This window comes from Dermatophagoides farinae, chromosome 5 (genome assembly GCF_024713945.1).
Source record: "Dermatophagoides farinae isolate YC_2012a chromosome 5, ASM2471394v1, whole genome shotgun sequence".
In the NCBI taxonomy this organism is placed as follows: Eukaryota; Metazoa; Arthropoda; class Arachnida; order Sarcoptiformes; family Pyroglyphidae; genus Dermatophagoides; species Dermatophagoides farinae.
The window spans coordinates 3,143,175-3,164,068 of NC_134681.1; the positions used below are offsets into that span (position 1 = coordinate 3,143,175).

Consider the following 20,894-nt stretch of genomic DNA (forward strand, 5'->3'; position numbering starts at 1 on the left):
GAAATATTGTCAAATGCAATTCAACAATCATTCACCGAGATACAAAAAACTTGAATCTTATCCCTCTTTATTTTTCTTTTCGTCAACCAATCGAACATTTAAACAACAACAAGATATGTAAAGCATCATCTTCTTGAAATCTTTGATAAGCAACGAAAAAAAAAATTCAAATCTATAAGCCCAAAAGAGAGAGAGAGAGAGAGAGAGAGAGAAGGAAACAAAAATTTCGTCTTTTTTTCAATCATCAATAATCAATCGATCGATCATCGAATAAAAAAAAAATCTGAAACTCTGATGATGATTTTTTTTTCGTTGTTGTCTGTACTTGTAAATGAAAACTTTTTCCTTTTCTTCTTCATTTTGATGATTGACAGTTTCACTGTGTGTGTGTGTGTGTGTGTGTGTGTAGTATACTACGCAAGCAGAAAAAAATTTTGAATGAAATTTTCTAGCATTTTTTTTCGGTGGATAAATGGTTTTTCTAGGATAATTTTTTTTTCATTCAACAACAACAAGGTCATGTTTCATACAAGTGTTAGTTTTTTTCAAGTCAAAAAAAAAATTCAGTAGTTTATTTCGGCCATTTCAAGAATCATCATCAGAAAATACGTGTGTGTGTCCTGATGACCAACGATGATGATGATTGATTGATTGATTAAATGAATGAATGATCATTATTATCGTAGATTAAATCAAAAATCATCATCACTCTACAATGGATCATTGTGGCTGTTTAATGGATAGAAATCCATAATGATCCATCTGATGAACTCAAACAATAACAACGATGAATACAAAAAAAAATGAAAGTTGTAAAAAAGGTAAAACTTTTATTATTGCGAACGGTGTGTTAAGTCGAATAAAAAAAAACTACTTAGAACTAAAGTGTTAGTTTTTCACAGTTTCCTATATATTGCAAAATGTGCGGAACATACATACACACACACACAGTATGTATATTTTATTCAAATTTTGTCGAAATTTTAAATTTTTTTTTTTCATTTCAAACCAAATCATGCTGTTTTCTCTGAAATAATTTGAATGATGATGATTTGTACAGATTTGATCAGAAGTTCAGGTTATGTTCAATCAATCAATTGATGGACCGAAATGAATATAAAAAAAACACAATGAATGAATGAATGGATCGATTGCATCATCAATCAATCAATCAAAAACAAAAACAGAAAAAAAAGTCAAACCATGGCAGGTTTTTTAATTGTCAAGAGAGTGAACGACTACATTGCAAATAACATCATCATTACCATTGCACCAAAGAAAGAAATTAACCATTTTTTGGCTTGATTAAAAAAGCGTCCCATTTGGATCATCTCAAATTATTGCATTTGTTTAATCTATACCTGGATAGGAAAAAACAACTTACTAACCATTATTAGTACCATATCGTCATCATTGTTCTATATCTCTAATCTAAGTAAGAAAGAAATTTTAGACAAACAAACAAACAAATGATCAAAATATTGAAGACATTTTTTTGTGGCAATTATGGTGGCAAATGATGTGGTGAAAAAAATGTCACAATCATCACCAATCATATGTGGATGTTGAACGGAAGTGAAAAATGAATGAAATACCAACCATATTATCATGATGGATATTTGTCATCATTATTCCAATTGTATCATCATCATCATTAAATTGGAAAACCGCAAATTACTCTATTACAATTGAAACGTTTTGAATGTGTGCAAAAAAAAAACATTCAACAATTTGAATAGAATTAAAATTCAAATCAAAAAAAAAAAAAAAAAAAAACAGATGACCCACCCTTGTTATATGATGACCAGCGAAATCATATCAATTGTGATCAATTGGTGGTCGTTGTTGTTGTTTTTGATCCAACCAATAAACCAAACCAACCAAAACAAAACAAAACAACCAAACACACATATAAACAAAAAGATTTTCCGGCTGAATATCGAAAAAACGAAACAAAAACAAGTTGAAATCACGAATTATTTTGAACCAAATAAGGACATTTGTTGTTTTTTTTCACCAGTTATTGCCGCATTCATTCATTCATTTCATTCAAATCAATTTCAAAAATTTTCAATTTTCATAAAAACTTACCCTTTATAATTTTTAATAATGGGCCAAAATGAATAAATTAAAAATCGATGAAAAATGTTCGATGATGATCAATATCAAGAAAAAAAATCACAATAAAAAAACACATACACACAAACACTGAAATTGATTGATTGATTTTTGGCACTGGAAAAAAAACACGCACACAAAACACCAAAAAAAAAAAACAACACAATCGTTGTGGCTTAGGTCACCATCACCACCACCACCAACAACAACAACAACAGTATACGGTAACGTCTTATGTTATTAATTGTTTTGTAGGGTTGCTATTAGAGATTCTGATGATGATGAGTAAAACAATAACAAAATAAAAAAAAATTGATCGAGTCAAGATGTGTGTGACATCAAAACACACACACAACAATGAAATAAGACGTATTTTTTCAAATGAATTTATTTCAAGTTGAAAGTAATTTTTCTAATAAAAAAAATCAATGAAAATGGACATTGTCCATTGGATATGAATTTATTTCATTTTTAAAAACAATGTTTTTTTCAATAAAATTTCCAATTGGAACATTAACACAACTCAACACACACACACACACACACACCACCAATTGATTTGATTTTTCATTCCATTTTTAACATGATGACAATTGTAATTTATTTGGCCAAAGGATCCATGAATAATCACCAATAAAAAAAACGGTGGCGTGGACAGAATGTAAAAATGAAGGAGTGAAAAAAATTGAAGTATTTTCTGGTCGGAAATTCAACGTCGTCGTCGTCGTCGCCGTTGTTTGAGATGATGATATATCAATAGGCCGCGCCATAAAAGTGTATGGTGGTGGTCATCACGGCATAATAATAAATCGGAGTAGACGTCAATTCCATCGCGTGTGTGTCAAAATAGAGAGTTTGGTTTCGCCTTATGTTGTTGAGATTGTTTCAGAAATATTTTCATAGTAGTGGTATAGCCAGACAATATTTTTTTGTTTTTTTTTTAATTTCTGGAAATCCTACCTCATTCTTATGCTCAAAAATATCTACAAAAAAAAGAGAGAGGGTGAGCAGAAAAAAATGTGAAATCCATGATACAAACATTTTGGTAGAAGCATATAGAAGTGTGTGACTTAGTGTTGATTGGTGATTCAGCGGTGGTGGTCGATCAAAGCTCAAAAAAAAAAAAAAAAACAAAAATATCACATCAAAGCACGCATGCCACAAACGAAGGAACAAAGAAAAATTTCATTTACACACACACACACATAAGTGTGTTTGAGAGCAGCTAAGATGAATGATAATAAGTTTTTACACACAAACACATTTTAGCAAAAAATTTGTAGCCATCGACAAATGGTCAACATACACAATATATGGTTAATAGTAGTGGCAAGTGACAGAAGCAAAAAAGAAGAAAAGGCGCGGTTCGATCATGGTTGCGGTGGTAGTGTGATTGCCAGATGATTTGTATGTATACTAGGGGTATATTTTTTTTGTTAGTTGAAGAAGGTCACCGATTTTTTTTTCATTTGCCCATCATCATCATCATAAAGCAAGAACCCACTACTACTGCTAACTGCCATCACCAAAGTTCGTCGTACGATGAACGACGACGACGACGGCGACGTGTGTTCAATGTAAAAATCAAATCCAATGTGTCAATTTTTTTTCGTTGTTATGAATACGCATGCGTGTAGCAATTTTGAAATTTCCAATTTTTTTTCATTCTTTTTTTCATCATTTCATTCTTGATATAGCACCCTCTTCTCTCTCACTCTATCTATCTATTAGCAGATGATTGTATACGATTTGGACTTGTCCACGATACATTATCATGGATCATACACGCACACGCACATTTTACAGAGAAATTCTTTTAAACTTTTTTTTTATTATTTTGTTCCATTGAATTTTCGGTTTTTTTTTGTGTGTTGTTTTTGCAGTTGTTGAAATGATCAGTACACTTCTTGATTTCGGTATATATCTTAATCGGTAATAGCATTATTTAAACAAACACACACACACACACACAAAAGAAGGCACACTGTGTGTATATGGTGTTGATCTAAGAAAAGAGACCAACCACCAAGTGGTCCGGTCGTCGTCGTCGTCATTTGAATCCATTAACCGTGGTGGTGTTCCACAAGGTTTCAAAAAGAGAGAGAAAAGAAAAGAATTAGGGAAAATTTTTTTTTTCATAATTTGTCTTGAAAATAAGAAGAAAAAAACAATGGAAAAAAAGCTCTTTACCGATCGACCGATTGGATTATGAAAAAAAAATCATCCATATAACATACGGTCGTCGTTTTCCATTATCATCATCATTGATGATGACCACCATCCACCCACCCACACACACCAAATGCATGCACACGGTTGGTGTGCGAATCATTTCATCGTCGTCTTATCTTATACTTTGTCTAATAAGAATAATAATGATGATGATGATGATAATAAAGATGATTTTTTGGTTCGTTTTTGTTGTTTTGAGATGATAAATAATAATGGGACCACCCAGCGGAATCATTTATATGTACCGTACCATTGTGTCCATCTAAACCCAATGTGTATGTGCGTGTGTGAGTGAGAGAGAGATAAAGATAGAGATAGCCATTGTCATCTTAATATTTTCTGTGGATAGTAGTGGATGCGGCTGATCGACTTTATGAATCATTCATCTAAGTAATATTTTTACACTGCATGTGACATCAAAAATGAAACCAAAAAAAAAAAAAAAAAATTTTATCGAAATCAAATAATTGAAAAAACATGGTGTACGTATCGCCATCTGGTTACAACCAGTCAAAACCTTTTTTCCAATTTTTTAAATTGAACAGAAATTAAAAAAAATTAAAATTTTTCTGTGTCAATCAATCAATCACACAATCATCTTGATCATTAACAGGACATTTTAAAAAGAAAAAAAAATTAAGCATTCACCCACTCACAAAAACTTACATTCCAGAAAACACATCAACTGGATTTCTAGATTAGAACAATTGTGTGTGTTTGTGTTCACAATTTTTTTTTTTTTTGCTGCAACTTTAGGGATTAGTCATTTTTTTTATTTTGAAGAGAAAGATGATGTTTGGTTTTATCAACGAAAACTGATAATCACTTGATGTATAGTAAAAACAATTGTCAATCATAAAAAAAACTGATAAAATCATAGACATACACAGGCACACATACACACACATATACATACAATAATAATTTGTTCCAATGTGATAAAATGTCTATCACACGAATATCCAAACACAAACATGAAAAACAAAATAAAGTATAAATTTTATCTTTGTCTATCAATGGAATGTGTGTGTCTGTGTGATGCATCGTATAACGAAAAATCGAATCTATCATATTTGATGATGATATCGATGGCGATCAATCAATGATATGCTAATATAAACAGCCATTTTAACGAGAAAAATTGATTGATTGATTGATCCATACAAAGCAGCAGTGGTTTTTTTTATTGTTGTCGTTGTTTTTGTTGTTCAATTTGATGTGAGATACGCACACACACAAGCAAACAAACACGCATTTCATATGTGAAAATTTTTTTGAAAATTTGGCTTTTTTGTTCAAAAATAAAATTTATGATTATGAATTCCATTAGATTATTACTATCATGTGGTTTATTTTCAACAATAGTAATTGATTCGATTCAATCATTATCGATTAGCAGCCGCACATCAATGAATCAATGGGCATCGGAAGAGAAATTCTGTGCAAATATTCTACAACCATGTCAATGTTTTGTCAATGCAGAAACAAATCTATTGAGGTCAGTTTTCAACGACAATTGGCTCTTTTTCTTTCAATTCTTTTTTTTCAATTTTTTTTTGACCAGATAGTGTCCATTGTAAAGGTGATGAACGAATCGTTAATAATAATTTGGATCAGATATTGATACGCATCGCTCAAACTGTTGATGATATTCAATTTGATGAATTAATTTTGGAAAATTTTACAAAAATCCTTGCAATAAATTTCACCAAAATTCAACGGGTTCCGGTGAAAACAATTCGTATATTTAATTGCCAACATTTGGAACGTTTTTCTGGTGATGATCGTTTTAATTTAACTTCAACATTAGCTCAATCATTGATTGAAATTGAATTATCCGGCAATAAGGCCATTGATTCGGATCAACTATTCAAGGTAAACTAAAAAAAAAAAATCTTAAAAAAGTGATTATTAATTGATTGATTAGTTTCTTTACACACAATTTCCTCGGTTACAATCAATAATTTTAAGCTCAATAAATTATCAACAAATTCCGGTATTTAATCGGAATCAGAACAATAAATGTTTACCATGGAAACGTCTGATATTCAATCATCGTTGCACAAGTCCAGAACAACAACGACAACCAATTATTATTGAACAAAAAGATCAATTTATTGATCTATGCAACGTACGATGGTTAGATTTGTCTTGTATGAATCTCAAACATATTAATCAGATGGCCATAATGAAACTTTGTCAAAATCTAAATGTGACGTCGACGACAACGAATGGTAGACAATTACATGTGGATTTAAGCTATAATCCACTATTGAATATTGATCAATGGACCGGTGATGATGATGTTCACATTGAATTTTGATGAAAACATTTTCATCATGCAACCAAAAAGCAGATCTCGAAACAATCAAACCTGGTTTTCTTTTGTTTTTTATTTTGCATTTATTCATACAAATAATAACATTTTTATCAACATTACACATCTATAATAATCAATAACACAAGAGCAATATAAAATTAAATAAAAAAATTCCTGGAAAATGAGTGTATCACAGTAATGATATGCAACGCTAATTATCATCAACCGATTAATTTTTTTTGTTTCATTTGGAAAGTTTACGAAATTCTGGAAAATATTCCAACATGAATGCTTCAATGAATTCCTTTTTTTTGGTGTTAAAAGCAAAAGAAAAAGAGAGAGGGAGAGAGAAAAAAAATTAGAAAAAAATGTTCCCGGTAAACAAAACACAAACGCACACACACACACTTACATAAATAAGATGTTTATTAAGTTTTTGATATTGTAATATATCAAAACATTTATTCAGGCCACGATCAATATTTTGTTGCCCAAAAAGATGATTAATGATTGTGGGTACAGCGGCAAACAGAAGCTGTTTAGCGAGAATCTGTAATTTACGTTCTTTAATCGATTCATCCGGATCTTCAACTAATGATGATGAATCATGATTTTCGATTTTTTTGCCAATATTTTCTGCTGCAATTTTTTCATCATTTCTTGGCATTGATGTTGTTGACATCATTGCTTCTAATGAATCCGATGATGATGATGATGATGATGACGAAGACGACGATGGTCTGTGAGGTTGTTGTTTGGATTCATTTTGATCCATCATCATCATCATCATCGGTGGTGGTGAATGAATTGATGGATCATTTTCAAACGTCATCATTGTAGGTGTTGCCGGTGTTGTAGGTGTTGGCGGTTGATTTTCTAATGAACAAAGCAAATGATTCAATTCTTCTAGATAGCTATCAATTTGACTAGTTTCATTCATTTTCTTCTTCTGCTGCTGCTGCTGTTTTTGTTGTTGTTTGAAAATTTTTTCAGATTTTTCCATTGGTTCATTCTTCCGTTGATTTTCTGTTGAGGATAAATTTTCTGGCGAATTTTTCAACATTTTCTCCAGATGTAAATCAATCTGTGATAATAAATGGAAAACATTTTTCTCGGTAAATAATGATTCAAGAAATTGTTTATATGGACGTGACATTTTTGATGAACCAAAAAATAATCGTGTGACAAACATTAATAAACGCCGTAATGTGCGTGTTACAGTATTGCCTTTTAACTCAAATATCTCAATGACAAGCTGAAAAAATGGCTCCAATAATTGAGTTTCATCTAATGACATCAACAGTAATGGTGGTTCATCATTTAATCCAGCAATCATTGCTTCATTCAACAAGATGTCAACATCATCATCAGTGGTATTTGTTGTTGCTGTAGTAGATTTTGTTGATGATTGACGAAACAGATTGGTAAAAATACCAATATTGCCGGTATTAAATACCGTATCGAAAAGATTTGTTGATGATGAAACGGTTACTTGATCATCTTGTCCGGTTTGTTGTTCTAATATCTGTGCGTTGAATAGACGAAATTTCCGATTTGGCGACAACGATGATGGTTGTGTGGATAATGATGATGGTTGATTATTGGTGGTGGTCGATGACAATGAAATCTTTCGATTCTTGGAATGGTGACAATTCTTGCATGAGAATGATTCATTTTTTTCAAACATTTTCAATTGATCTAGACAATAATCAAAACAATCACGGGATGTTTTCTCCATCAATAATGAACGCATTTGTGCAAAAAACAATCGATTAGTTAGACTGTGCTTATTTATTATTGCAGAATCATCAAAATCATTCGCATTTGTTTCAGATTCAAAAATTTCATTATCAATCGGTTCATTCGATGATGATGATAATGATTGATCGGAATGTGTAATTAAATGTCCAATTATTCGATCCAATGATTCATCCAGATCATTATTAGGATCGAATAACATACGAAACATATAAATCTGAACCAATTGATTAAGGCCGGAATCTTCATTCAAATCAAAAAGATAATCAACAAGAAAACAACGAATACACTGGATGGAATCAATATCATTTTTAGCTGATGTTGACAATTTTGAATCTTCACAATCATAGCCAACAAGTTGTAGAAATCCAATCGATTTGACAACCAATTCTTGTGCAGTGATTTGTTGAAATAAAATATTTAACAATTTTTCCGTTCGTTCAATCATCTGATCAATGATTTGTGCGGATTTTTCAGATTTATTGTCGACGGCCAAAACATTACCACCATCATTGGCAAATAATTCAATTGCATCTTGACCAATGTCCAGATCAATTTGAACCGATGTTGATGACGATGCAATTGTTTCATCGCGTTTAAGTAATTTTCGAAATGAAATTGAATTCAATGTTGTTGCATTTTTTGTCGTTCTCCGTTTTAAAAGTGTACTGTTTGTAATCGGTCGCTGTTGTTTTTTCTTCTGTTTCATAACGGTAACCATTGAACGATTCAGTTGTCGTATCTCCAAGAGGATTTGATTGCAACGATGTAAAAATGTTTCAAGAATTCTCAATTCAAAATTTGAGGAAAATTTTCCAATTTTTCGATTTTTATCACCAACAACACTAGTGGATGATGATGGTGATGATAAAAATTTAAGAATTTTTCCATCATTTTGTTGTCGATGTTGCAGATGATCAGTTATAGTGGAAAGATAACTATGAAGATTATAGCGTCCAAGGAACAAAATGAATCTCAGAAATGGTCGTATGGATTGTGAATAAAATTGTTGCAATTGTTCCAATGTCAATTCGATGGACCATTGATATGACCAATTTGACATTAAATCATTGCGTACAATAATTGGTAATAATTTTCTGGATGGATTACCATCATCATGATGATGATATTGAAAACGTGATAATAATGCTGTAATATTCATTTGAAATAGAAAATTTGCATTTGGATTTGATGATCCATGATGATGATTATTATTATTCAACGGATTGATTGATTTCTGTTGTTGATTTGATTGTGATACAAATAAATTTTCGACAAATGCCATTATTTTTGATTCAGCTGTATTCGCTGTGGATGATTGTAATATTTCGGCAAAATCATTACGAAATCTAGAATCAGTTATAACGCAACTAAAATCAGCATTCAGCCAACAAAATGTACGAGCCAATATTCGATGTAATCGATTAATCGATCGGGATAATTGATCAATATCAGTCGAGATTATCGCAAGTAAATCACTGTGAATTTGATTCTGTATGGAACCATCATCATCAGCAGCAGTCGTCATAATAATATCACGTATCCACGATTTTAATCGTAATCGTATAATTAGCAATAATTTCACAGTAGAAAGATAACAAAATGGAAACTCAATCGAATTGAACAACATACGACGATTTTTATGCAGATCAATCAGTTTTTTTTCAATTTTTTCCACACGGCCATTTATTGTTGATGTTAGCAATGTTTTTCCAATCGGCCGCATACGTATAGCATGAATAAGTTTATGGAATTTTTTCGAGTTGGTTTGATTCTTCCAATAACTACACAATTGTTCACTTGGAAGTTTTTCATAAAGATCAATAATAATTGATGATGATGAGGATGATTTACGTTTTTCAAAATATTCTGTCAACATTTGATCATATTCTTGTGATATTAGAAATTGTGGATAAAATTCTTGATGAAAACAATCAAATAAAATTTTCTCCAAACAAACCAAAACATCCAAATATTGTTGCCAATTGAGTCTTTCAAGTATGAAAAATGTTGATTTTTTCTTCATTTCATCATCTTTTGTGTCATCAAATGTTTGCAATAGAAATGTTTCTTTCTCATCATCATTATTACAATAAAGATCAAAACGTTCTGCTGAAAGATCTAATGATTCAATTTCAATGTCACCAAGTAAAAATCTTTCCAATGACAACATCAATTCCGAAGAAATCGATAAAAATTGCCGAGAAAATGTATAGAAAAAATGTTGATCAGTAATCATGGAGAAAATTTTTCGAAATGAATCTTCAAAGGATTCATGTAAAAGGTTCATTCGTTCATCATCGTTGTGTGAATGTAGAAAAAATTGTTGAAAATTTCGAAATACCAACTGCAAATGTTCCCAGAATTCAAGCATATAAACCGTACAATCAACAAGTAAAACATCTTTACGAAATTTCATTAATGATGAACGTTTTGTAGTAGCCGGATCTGACTGCAATAATGATCTTTGTAGAAATGTTCTGAAATGATTACGTGAAAATTTGTTGGCCATAATTTGATGAAATTTGAAAATTTTTTTCTGTTTTGGTTTTTGAAATTGATTACTATTATCATGATGATTTTTGATTGATGATTGATCATCACTGGATTTCGGTGGCAATTGATGAATCAATAATGAATCATCCAATGAAATAGACCGTACTAGATCAGATTGGAATGACAAATCATCATAGCTAAAATGACGAATTAATTTTGTTTTTGATTGTTTCGACGTTGGTGATTGTTCATAGTGGTTATCATCATCATCATCTTGTTGATCAAAGATTTTAACTTCATCAAATGATGAATCAGAATAATCATGATGATGGTGGTGACCCACTGCTTGGGTCACCGGCAGCAATTCAGCCAACGTTCGTTTACGTATCTGAATTTTCTGTTCACACAATGTTTTTGCAAACCGTAATCGCGTAATCAAACGTTTAATATTTTTTTCTTGTTTAAATTTTTTAAATTTTAAATTTATCTGACCATTAAATGTAAAACATTCTCTTGGGTCTGATGTTGATTGATAAATGTCATTGGTTGTTGAACGATGTTGTTGTTGTTGTTGTTGCTGTGGTGAAAATCCTCGTTTTTCATCAATTGTATTGATCATTCGATGATGATGATCCAAATGTGAAACAACAGCTGCATCCAATATTTCGGCAATCAATTTCAAACGGATATGTTTCAATAATTTCACATTATTACATTTATCAATCAATTCATATAGATGATCAAAATCGTTTGCCATGATACATTGTTTTGCTTCATTTAATATGAAAATATTTTTTCTACCACCAAGATATTCGTCATTTTTACCATCATCGTCGTCATCATCATCATCATAAGAATCTGAACCGGAAACGAAATCTTCATAATTATCATCAAGTTCTGTTGGTTGTTTTAAATCCTGGTTATTGTTATTATAAGATTGTTGCTGAATTGTATCGTAGAAAAGTATGTCTTTGAGTAGGAAATATTTTTTCAATATTTTAACAATTTGATAATTAATCATTTTTGGTTGTGTAATCAGATCGATTGTATCGTAAAGAATTTTGGCCAAAATTTCATTCAAAAATGAACGTATTGTTTGACAATTTTGTATCAATAATAATTTTGATGATTCATATGTCGATGACGATGGTGAAAATTGATTCTGATAACCACGATTAATATCATTCAACAGTGTGGTCAATATAAAACTGGCCAAATTTTCAATCAGATTTTTCTCTGAATCCACGTCAGCTAAATGTGATGCCAATGGATAGATTATTGTTGCTTTGGTTGCTGCAGATAGTTTTGATTGAATCGGACCAATCACTTGTTTTTCAACGTTGTCGTAGTCGTCGTCGTCATTGTTCACTTGTGATTCAGAAACATTTGCCAATGGTGGATCGGTTGTTTTCAGAAATGGATTCAAATTCTGTAATAATTGTTGAGTTTTAGAATTTGAATTTGAAATAAATGATGAAAATTTTGATTTCATTAAAATTGGTCTATTATCATCATTTGGAAGTGTTGGAGAATCAAGATTGGTTTGCGATGCAGAACATGAAATATCACTCTCACAATCATCATCATCATCAGAAGAAGAAGATTGTGAAACATTTGTCATGATAGATGAAATTGAATGTTGATTTTTTCGATGACCTAACCATGATTCAACCAGTGGAGATGCAGAAATTTCATTTCCATTTCCATCATCATCTTTTCTATTATGATTATGACTAATATTCTGAAAATGGTTTCGTAAACGTTTCACTAAATCTTGTGAAATAAATTGAACATGATTAACATTGTAAAGCCGGTCAATGAAACATGATAATAATATCCAAATGTCATCTCTATAAGGGAACAAAAAAAAACAAATGTTTAATCGATTGAAATTTATGATGAAAAAAAGAAAAGAAAAACCTGAGTAATGTATGAAGACGTTGAACCAATTGTTTTCGAACATTATGTTGATAATATTGACAATCTGTATCATGCAACGAATATGACGATGAAATGATTAATGGACGATACCAAGTCATAACATAATATTCGACAATATTATCAACAATTTTACATAAAAGTTTATCAATTTCTTTTGTCATCACAATACGATCATTGAATTTTGTTGTCGATGATGACGCTGATGATGACGGTGATGGACTTGAATTATCATTCGATGATGATGGTCTATTAGTTTGATGGTCATCATTTTGATAGAAACTGATTTGATCAGATGAATTTTCATAATTAAATTTCCAATATAAATATAATGATGTAAGTAAAGCAGCAAAGATTATGATTGGAATTAGAATGAAATAATATGATAAAATTATGACCAGATTCATGTTTCGAAGAAAAAAAAATGTAGTGGAATGAATTCATGAAAATTAAAAGAATCAATTAATTTGTGATCCAATAAAAATGATGATCATTTTATTGGTCGATGTATGAATACGATCTGTTGAGATTGAAAAAGAAAAAACAAAAATGAAAACAGTAAAACAAAACAAGAACAACATTTACCATGTTGAACTAAACAGCCAAACCAAACGGCGAGGGAGGACGAATTTAATGTTTTTTTTTTATTGTTGATAATAAACATATCGATTTGATTTGATGATATGAAACATAATCATCATCAATGTTTCATATCGTTATAGCTAACGCGTAATTGTTGTTGTTGTTTGGAAATAATACATGGAAATATTTTCGATAAACAATAACAAAACACTTGCGGAATTTTTCTGAAAACGAAAATTGTTTTATTTTTCAAACCATAGATGGCGATATAGTATGTTATCATTGAAACATTCAAATTTTTTTTTATTCAATTTCAGAAACAATAAACAATAATTCAATTATAATAAGTGATGAATTGGTTAGTGAATCATTCTAATTAATATGAGTTGAGTTTGTTGATTATTTTTTTGTCTGTTTGAATCTAATAAGTAGCAATAATGAATTGAATAATCGCAATTTTCGTTGGTTAAATCAACGAGAACCAAGAAATGGATCATGTATCATCATCTTCTTTTACCATAATAAATGGATCAGAATTTTGATCGACAACGAATTGTTGTTGATGATGATCATCATCTGCATTTATGACAGGTGATTGGCCATGACCACCGCTGATTTGATTATGACTTTTATCCGAATAATAAATGAAAACCAAATAATGTATCAATAAAAGATAGACAACGATAATGATGCGATTAAATTTTGATCTTGTCGATCCAAATAATAGGATATTTTTCTGCCGTCGTAACCATCGTTTCATCTTGGTATATAAAGACAGTTCTTGACCAGGATAACTTGGCTGAGAAGATGATGATAATGATTGTTGATGATCATCCATCGATAAAGCCAAACTTGATTGTGAATATGGATTATAGACATTTGTATTATTACTATGAAAATGATGATGATGATCATCCTGAATTTTAAATGGAAAAAAATTTAGTTTCAAATCCCAATCAATCGAATTATTAGATTACCTGTTGCCAAAAGTCCATTGATTGTAATTTACCATTTTTTTGAATATTTAGATTGTGAATAAGATTTTTATCACTTCCATCATTGCCATAATCATCATCGAGAGAAGTGAACAACGTTCGTTGATGATAATAATTATCAACATCACCATTATTATTATTGTTCAATGAATTCAAATAAAATGTTTCCAATTGTCTTCGTCGTTGTCTTTCATTTTCAAGCTGTTGTTCCATCTGGCGCAATTGTTCCTGTTGATCATCTAGCCGAGTGGTCATTTCTGTCAATTTTATTTCATTCAATGCTAATTCAGCTAACAGTTGTCCATCATTGGTTTGATCATCAATGTTTTCATTATTATCAGATTTATCGGGCTGTTGTCTTTGTCGTTGAGGTCGTGGCTTAAATTTTTCATTCAATACCACCACTTTTTCTTGCAGTTGTTTGATTTCATTTTCTTTCGATTTCAATTTAGCCATCATTTTACGGAAACGTTGTTCATATTCAGTTTTTTCACCTATGGTGGAAAGCGATCAAAAAAAGCATTCATTCATTTTAAAAAAAACAAAAAATAAAACTCACGTATCATTGAATCTTTCTCCTTTTTCATCTGTTCTTTACATTGATCTAAATGTTTATCTTTCGAACGAATTGTTTGTTCAAATTGTTCCTGTTGTCTTTGTCGTTCTTGTTTTTCTTTATCCAATTCTTTCACTAGGCTATCGATTTGATTTTTATAATAGACAAATTCATCTTCAAATTCAGCTGATGCTAAAATGATTCGGAGTGAGAAAATTGGGATTATGTTCAGAAAAACAAAAAACCAAAACAAAGTTTACCCATATTTTTCAATGATGCTTCCAATTCATCAATTTTCGATCGCAATTCTTTCGCAACAGATTCCGAACAAGATAAATCTGTTTTTAAATTATTAATATCCATTTGATATTCATTTTGTTCATCATGAAGTTTTTGTTCCATTTCATTCAGCCGAGAATCAATCATTGTCTGTTTCTGTAGCTCTTCATATTTTAATCTTCCTTCCAATTCTTCAATTCGTGTTTGGAATTCAATCTCTGATTTTGCAGCCATTTTCAATCGTTCATCTAGTTTAAAATATCGTGCTTTTAAACTTTGCATTTTTTGCTGCAATTTTTCAATCAAACTTTCACGTTCATTTATGGCTGTACTGAAACTTTCAATTTCCAATTCATAATTATGTTTCAGAATTTCCAATTCATATTGCACATCACTCAATGTGAATTCATCATCTTTGACTTTTTGATCCAAACGTTGATTTTCTTGTTCCAATTCCATAATACGATTACGATATTCATTCTCTTTTTTCATCAATGTTTCAAGATCGTGTTGCATTTTAACAAAATGTTCATATGCTTTTATCGATGTTGTGACAACATCTTCATTTTCATTATCCATTATCATTGTCGTTGATGATTGTTGTTGTTGTTGTTGTTGATTATAATGGATTGAATCGATTGATTTTTGCTGATTTTTCATATTTTCTTCTTGCTCATTTTGTTCTTGTTGTTCGTTTTCATCTTGTTGTTGTTGTTGTTGTTCATTTTGTGATTCCAAATGTTGTTGATGATGATTCGACAATGTTAATGGAACTTCTACAACTGTTGCTGGTGTAGTGGAATTTAATGATTGTTCATTTTCAGCTAGTTTTCCATCATTATTATTATCGATTGATGATGATTCATTTGTTGTTCCATCATTATTCAATATCAATGCCGGTAGCTGCTGCTGTTGTTCTTGTTGTTGTTGTTGCTGTTGATCGATAATGTATGTATTTATATCATTCGATGATATTGAATTTCCATCAACATCTTTGTCAGCAACGTTTTCTTGGTGAGTAAAAAAAATCAAATCAAATTCAATTTTATCATACAAATCAAATTTGTAAAACTTGACTCACCATAATTACTAATTTTATAAGTACGACTTTGCTGTATTAATTGTTCAATTTTACGATATTGTACAAGTAGATCATGATAGATGGCATCTTTCTGTTGATTATTATCTTTTGAAATTGAAGATGATGATTGTGTAAGTGGTGGTGGTGGTGGCGGTGGTATCAATGGTTTCAACATCATCATCTGATCATCATCATCTATGTCAACCGTTTTTTCATCATCCAATTGTTGTTGTTGTTGTTGTTTATGACGTACAGCCGCTGGTATTATAGATACTTCAGACAGGTAGCCTTCCGAAAATTTTCTTTCCATTTGGATCGATTGACCTTGTGTGTGTGTGCGTGAAAATAAAGTGAATAATAATAATAAAAAACGAAACAAACAAAAAAAAAGAAGGAAGAGGAAAATTTAAATTAGAAAATTTTCCGAAAAAAAAACTAAAAGTGAAACTTTAGAAAATGAAGAAAGCAAACAAAAAAATCAATAATTTTCTAAGGTGTTTCCATTTCATCATCAATGTGGAAATGAAAAAAATTGTTTTCTTTCGAATGATTTACAAAGAAAAAAACAATTTTTTTTTGTTTTTCCTATCATATCTCATCATCATCAGCAAAGCGGTATACCATTATTATTCATTAATTTCGATTCGATTGTTGATGATGATTGCAGTGGTTGTTGTGATGGTTGTTGGCCTTGGCAACCGATCAACGACGACGAAAATCCATGTCCTTGCCCCTGTTGCTGATGATGTTGATCCATAACAATCTGATGATGAATACGTTCCAAATCATTAACACCAACCGGTGTTGATGATGCTTCTGTATTCGTGACTGATGATGCTGTCTAGAATGAGGAACAAAAATTGGAAACTTAAACAAAGCAATAGTTAGCCACCGAGTTAGATACCTTTAGATATTTAATTTCATTTTCCAAATGTGAATTTTTCATCGCCAAATGTTGTATTTTCGCTTGCATTGTAGCCAATTCATGATTCATCAGAGTGATTTGTCGCATTTTATCCAATAATGCTTCATCACGTGAACGTATCTCGCGGGAAAATGATTCACAAACAAATGAGTTACGTTGTTCAATCTCTTTCAGGATGGACAAATGTTGGTCAATATCGGTCAATACGTTGCGTAAATCATCATCACCACCCATATCCAATGATGATGGTGTCGATTTCATTGATTGTGATGTCGGTGTAATCGTATTCATCTTTGGTGATAATTGTTCTTGATTATCGATTGTATAATTAATTCTTATGATTGTCTTGAAACGTTCCAATAATGTTTCCAATCTTTGTAAATGTTCATTAATCTCGATTTTGAAATGTTGAAATTCTTCAATCAATGGTAATGCTATTATTTCGGAATTTCGTTGTCGCTGTTGCTGTTGATTATCCGGAATCACTATTGGTCCGTTTGATTCCGATTTATTAAATGTTGATGATGATCGTTGCTGTGTGTTGGATGTTGTTGTGGATGATGATGGATTTTTCGTGATGGAAATTTTCAAATCCATTCGTATGAATGCGTATGGATAACGCACGATCGTTATTTTCGGTTATTTTTTCTCGGTCACTTAGACCAAATGTTACACACACACACACGCACAGATAACAAACACTTTGACGAAAAAAGATTCACACACCCATACAAGACATAAATAGTTGGATTTTTGCTGTGTGTGTGTGTGTGTGTGCGACTACTTGATTTTGAAAATAATTTTCTGAAATAAAATTCGTGAATATTTTCTTCTTAAGGTTTAAACAAACCAAAGAAAAAACACTCACCAAGGTAACCGAATCCCAGATGAAAACTTTTGTTTCTGCAAATAATAAAAAAAAATTTAAAATGATTCAAAAAAAATGTTTTAAATTTTTTATGTTTTTTTTTGTTGTTGTGTATGGAATATTCTCGAAGAAGAAATAACAAGGACAATATATTGATCTGACCAATAAACGTTAGCTGAGTGCATGTATGTATGCATGTTCAGGTTATATCATTGTCATCATCAATTAATGTCGTGACTACCGACGATAAAACATACATTAAGGTGAAAATCGATTTCATTTTCTTTAGATTGAACTGAAACAGATGGTGGAGCTGTTTTTCCTGAAGCCATCAATAGGTAGTAGTTGTTGTTGTTGTTGTTGTTGTTATTCTGTTTTTTCATAGCAACAACAACAACAATTAACTTTATCATTGGACTTTATTTATTGATTCAAATTCTTGATAACTTGAAAGTTTATTTGAGATTTATTTCATTTTGATAAATATTTTGATAATTTTAACGCATAAAAATTCTTAATGTTTGTCTGTCTGTTTGTTTGCATGTAAAAAGCATGATAATAATCAGATTAGTTTAAAAAATGGAAAAACAAATCAATTAAATTTAAAAGGAAAGAAATGGAAAAATTCATCGTCAAATTTTGTCTATACATGTGTTGAATGGGATGTGAAAAAGTAAAAAGAATCCAAAAAGAAAAAATACACTTATCAAACATGACCATCATTTGATCGATTTTCGTTTGTTTTGTTCGGCAAGTATTGTTAATAATGGATTCAATATCGATGACTGTGATTGTGACGATTGCGACGATTGGGATGATACAGTGGTGAAAATTAAATGATCCAGACATTGACAAATATTTTCCAATGCTAAATGAAATTCATACATTGATTTTGGATCTTTTTTTAGTCGCGAAAAATCAATCGGTCGTAATGGACGAGAACCTGATTTACAAAGATGACAATTTCTGGATTGTGGTTGCTGTTGGTTATTCGAATCAAATTCACCACCACGCTGGGATTTTGTAAATATTTGGTTATTATTATCAAATGCAATACATGAATCATAAACAATGGTTGGACAATAACCAATTGTGCGGATGTATAAATCCAATAAATAATCACGATGAATAAAAAGTTGATTCAAACGATGTTTTCCATAAATATCATCCAATAAACATGAACGCAATAGATCGATACCTTTATTCCACAAGTTTGATATATACAAATGTCTAATTCGATTATCATTAATCCATTTACGTAATCCATATGTTAAAGGTTGTGTTTGTCCTTGATCGATTTTGGTACCAACAATGTAAATTGATAACAATCTACGTTGTTCGATGGATAATTTTTTCAAATATTCTAAATTGAAAAAAAATGAATTAATCAAATTTAATTAGCAAAAACAACAAACAAACACAAACTTTCAATTGGTTGACGAATCCTGTTCAATTCCTGCAAATCATTGGCATTATAGACAGCAATCAATGTTTGTGGACGATTATAACGGTGATTAAGAAATATTTGCCAATTTTCTGGATGAACATCCCATATACGCATTATGATATTGGTTTCTTTCAAATAATTTAGATAATAATAATTTTCACTAAATAATTTTGCTGTACGATTCGATAATAAATAAAAAATTGATTTGTGACTATTCAAATCATTTGATACTATTTTTGATGGTGATGGATTTGTACCAGTAGTCGATATTGTTATTAAGTTACTAGCAGTTTTTAACGATGATGATGATGATGGAGATGATACAAGCCAATCCAAAAATTTCGATGAATGATCCATTTTTAGTTTTTGCTCAAGAATTTGATTCATACGATTCATTATTATTGAGTTTGAATTTGTTGGTAATGATGATGGTTGTGGTGATTGTAAAGATTGTCGAGAAGATGTTGTTGCTGCTTTCGAATCCGGTAATGACAATGATAATAATGATCTTGTTATATGTGATGTTGTCGACGACGAAGATGATGATTGAATGGATAGCAAAGAAGATAAACGTGAACTGGACGACGACGACGAAGATGGTGATGATGATGATGATGATAAGGACGATGTTGTCGATATTGATAGCTGTGATAATTCACGTGTATGATCTGTTAATTCTTCATTAAAGTTAAAATTTTCAACATCAAAATATTGTAAATCCATTAATTTTTCAATCAATTTTGTTTTTCCTGATCCTGAAATAAAACCCAAAAAAAAATTTGTGAAAAAAAATGATTCAAAAAACACAACACTAAACAAATTACCTTTCACGCCAATGACCAATACACGTTCACGGATGAAATATTCTAAAAGTCCACGTAAAATGATTGAATCCATTATTGAATTTTTGTTTTTTTTTCTGCAAACCACAAGATAAAAATGCGAATAAAACAAGATAAATGATTATCGATTGTCGATCGATGAGATGCGATTGTAAAATAAAAAGAAAATTGTAAATTGTATTTTTAAAGAAAAAAAAGAAACAAAAAACGTTTTTTTTTTGTTTGTTTGTTAATAAAACATGAGATAAAAGTGAATCACTTTAACAAACACAAAAACATTCAAGTGATAAATTTAAATTGATGATGATGATGATATTTGAGTCAGAGAAAGAGAGTTTCTCAGTTCATTTCATTTAACACTGAAAATAGCTCTCGATAATCAATTGAAAAAAAATTTTTGAAAAATTTTCGCAAAAAATTCATCATTTTTTTATTCTATGTTCAGTTTTCTTGTGAT

The 20,894-nt window shown here is 30.7% G+C and overlaps 5 protein-coding genes across 6 annotated transcripts in view; 1 reads left to right on the forward strand and 4 right to left on the reverse strand.

The window, feature by feature from the left end:
• PlexA (plexin A) overlaps positions 1-3,424 on the reverse strand; it is a 46,179-nt gene extending 42,755 nt beyond the window's left edge. Inside the window, exons 1-2 of the mRNA XM_075731250.1 lie at positions 3,158-3,424; positions 2,092-3,101 (exon numbers count right to left, since the gene is read on the reverse strand). The gene's annotated coding sequence lies outside the window, so the exon portion shown is untranslated. The remainder of the gene's footprint in view (positions 1-2,091; positions 3,102-3,157) is intronic.
• Positions 3,425-5,419: 1,995 nt separating this feature from the next.
• LOC124494322 (uncharacterized) lies at positions 5,420-6,885 on the forward strand. The gene is made up of 3 exons (XM_047057497.2): positions 5,420-5,848; positions 5,919-6,225; positions 6,278-6,885. The coding sequence occupies exons 1-3, from the start codon at positions 5,661-5,663 to the stop codon at positions 6,671-6,673; spliced, it is 891 nt and encodes a 296-aa protein (XP_046913453.1). The 5' UTR covers positions 5,420-5,660; the 3' UTR covers positions 6,674-6,885.
• LOC124494313 (uncharacterized) lies at positions 6,726-13,587 on the reverse strand. Its single transcript, XM_047057486.2, has 4 exons — positions 13,448-13,587; positions 12,845-13,382; positions 7,083-12,774; positions 6,726-6,974 (listed from the first exon to the last, which is right to left on the reverse strand). Exons 2-4 carry the CDS (start codon positions 13,267-13,269, stop codon positions 6,915-6,917), a joined length of 6,177 nt encoding a protein of 2,058 aa, XP_046913442.2. The 5' UTR covers positions 13,270-13,382; positions 13,448-13,587; the 3' UTR covers positions 6,726-6,914.
• Positions 13,588-13,726: 139 nt separating this feature from the next.
• Positions 13,727-18,084, reverse strand: LOC124499469 (uncharacterized). Of its 2 annotated transcripts, none has more exons than XM_075731471.1 (7): positions 17,260-18,084; positions 16,977-17,196; positions 16,356-16,679; positions 15,256-16,284; positions 14,999-15,187; positions 14,422-14,933; positions 13,727-14,360 (listed from the first exon to the last, which is right to left on the reverse strand). In XM_075731471.1, exons 1-7 carry the CDS (start codon positions 17,875-17,877, stop codon positions 13,938-13,940), a joined length of 3,315 nt encoding a protein of 1,104 aa, XP_075587586.1. In that variant the 5' UTR covers positions 17,878-18,084; the 3' UTR covers positions 13,727-13,937. The 2 variants fall into 2 exon arrangements, with proteins under 2 accessions (XP_075587586.1, XP_075587587.1); XM_075731472.1 differs by having other exon boundaries at positions 15,256-16,266; positions 17,260-18,000.
• A 514-nt stretch (positions 18,085-18,598) lies between these two features.
• On the reverse strand, positions 18,599-20,595 carry LOC124499585 (uncharacterized). Its single transcript, XM_047063524.2, has 3 exons — positions 20,420-20,595; positions 19,574-20,350; positions 18,599-19,511 (listed from the first exon to the last, which is right to left on the reverse strand). Exons 1-3 carry the CDS (start codon positions 20,490-20,492, stop codon positions 18,868-18,870), a joined length of 1,494 nt encoding a protein of 497 aa, XP_046919480.1. The 5' UTR covers positions 20,493-20,595; the 3' UTR covers positions 18,599-18,867.
• Between the last annotated feature and the right edge of the window lie 299 nt (positions 20,596-20,894).

Coding starts and splice junctions, on each gene's coding strand:
- LOC124494322 (XM_047057497.2), top strand. CDS start 5,661: ATGATTATGAATTCCATTAGATTATTACTATCATGTGGTTTATTTTCA. Junction 5,849..5,918: donor GCAGAAACAAATCTATTGAG/GTCAGTTTTCAA, acceptor TTGACCAGATAG/TGTCCATTGTAAAGGTGATG. Junction 6,226..6,277: donor ATTCGGATCAACTATTCAAG/GTAAACTAAAAA, acceptor TTGATTGATTAG/TTTCTTTACACACAATTTCC.
- LOC124494313 (XM_047057486.2), bottom strand. CDS start 13,269: ATGAATCTGGTCATAATTTTATCATATTATTTCATTCTAATTCCAATC. Junction 12,775..12,844: donor CGTCTTCATACATTACTCAG/GTTTTTCTTTTC, acceptor GTTCCCTTATAG/AGATGACATTTGGATATTAT. Junction 6,975..7,082: donor TTAATAAACATCTTATTTAT/GTAAGTGTGTGT, acceptor ACCAAAAAAAAG/GAATTCATTGAAGCATTCAT.
- LOC124499469 (XM_075731471.1), bottom strand. CDS start 17,877: ATGGATTTGAAAATTTCCATCACGAAAAATCCATCATCATCCACAACA. Junction 17,197..17,259: donor ATGAAATTAAATATCTAAAG/GTATCTAACTCG, acceptor TCCTCATTCTAG/ACAGCATCATCAGTCACGAA. Junction 16,285..16,355: donor TTATAAAATTAGTAATTATG/GTGAGTCAAGTT, acceptor TTACTCACCAAG/AAAACGTTGCTGACAAAGAT.
- LOC124499585 (XM_047063524.2), bottom strand. CDS start 20,492: ATGGATTCAATCATTTTACGTGGACTTTTAGAATATTTCATCCGTGAA. Junction 20,351..20,419: donor ATTGGTCATTGGCGTGAAAG/GTAATTTGTTTA, acceptor GTTTTATTTCAG/GATCAGGAAAAACAAAATTG. Junction 19,512..19,573: donor GATTCGTCAACCAATTGAAA/GTTTGTGTTTGT, acceptor TTTTCAATTTAG/AATATTTGAAAAAATTATCC.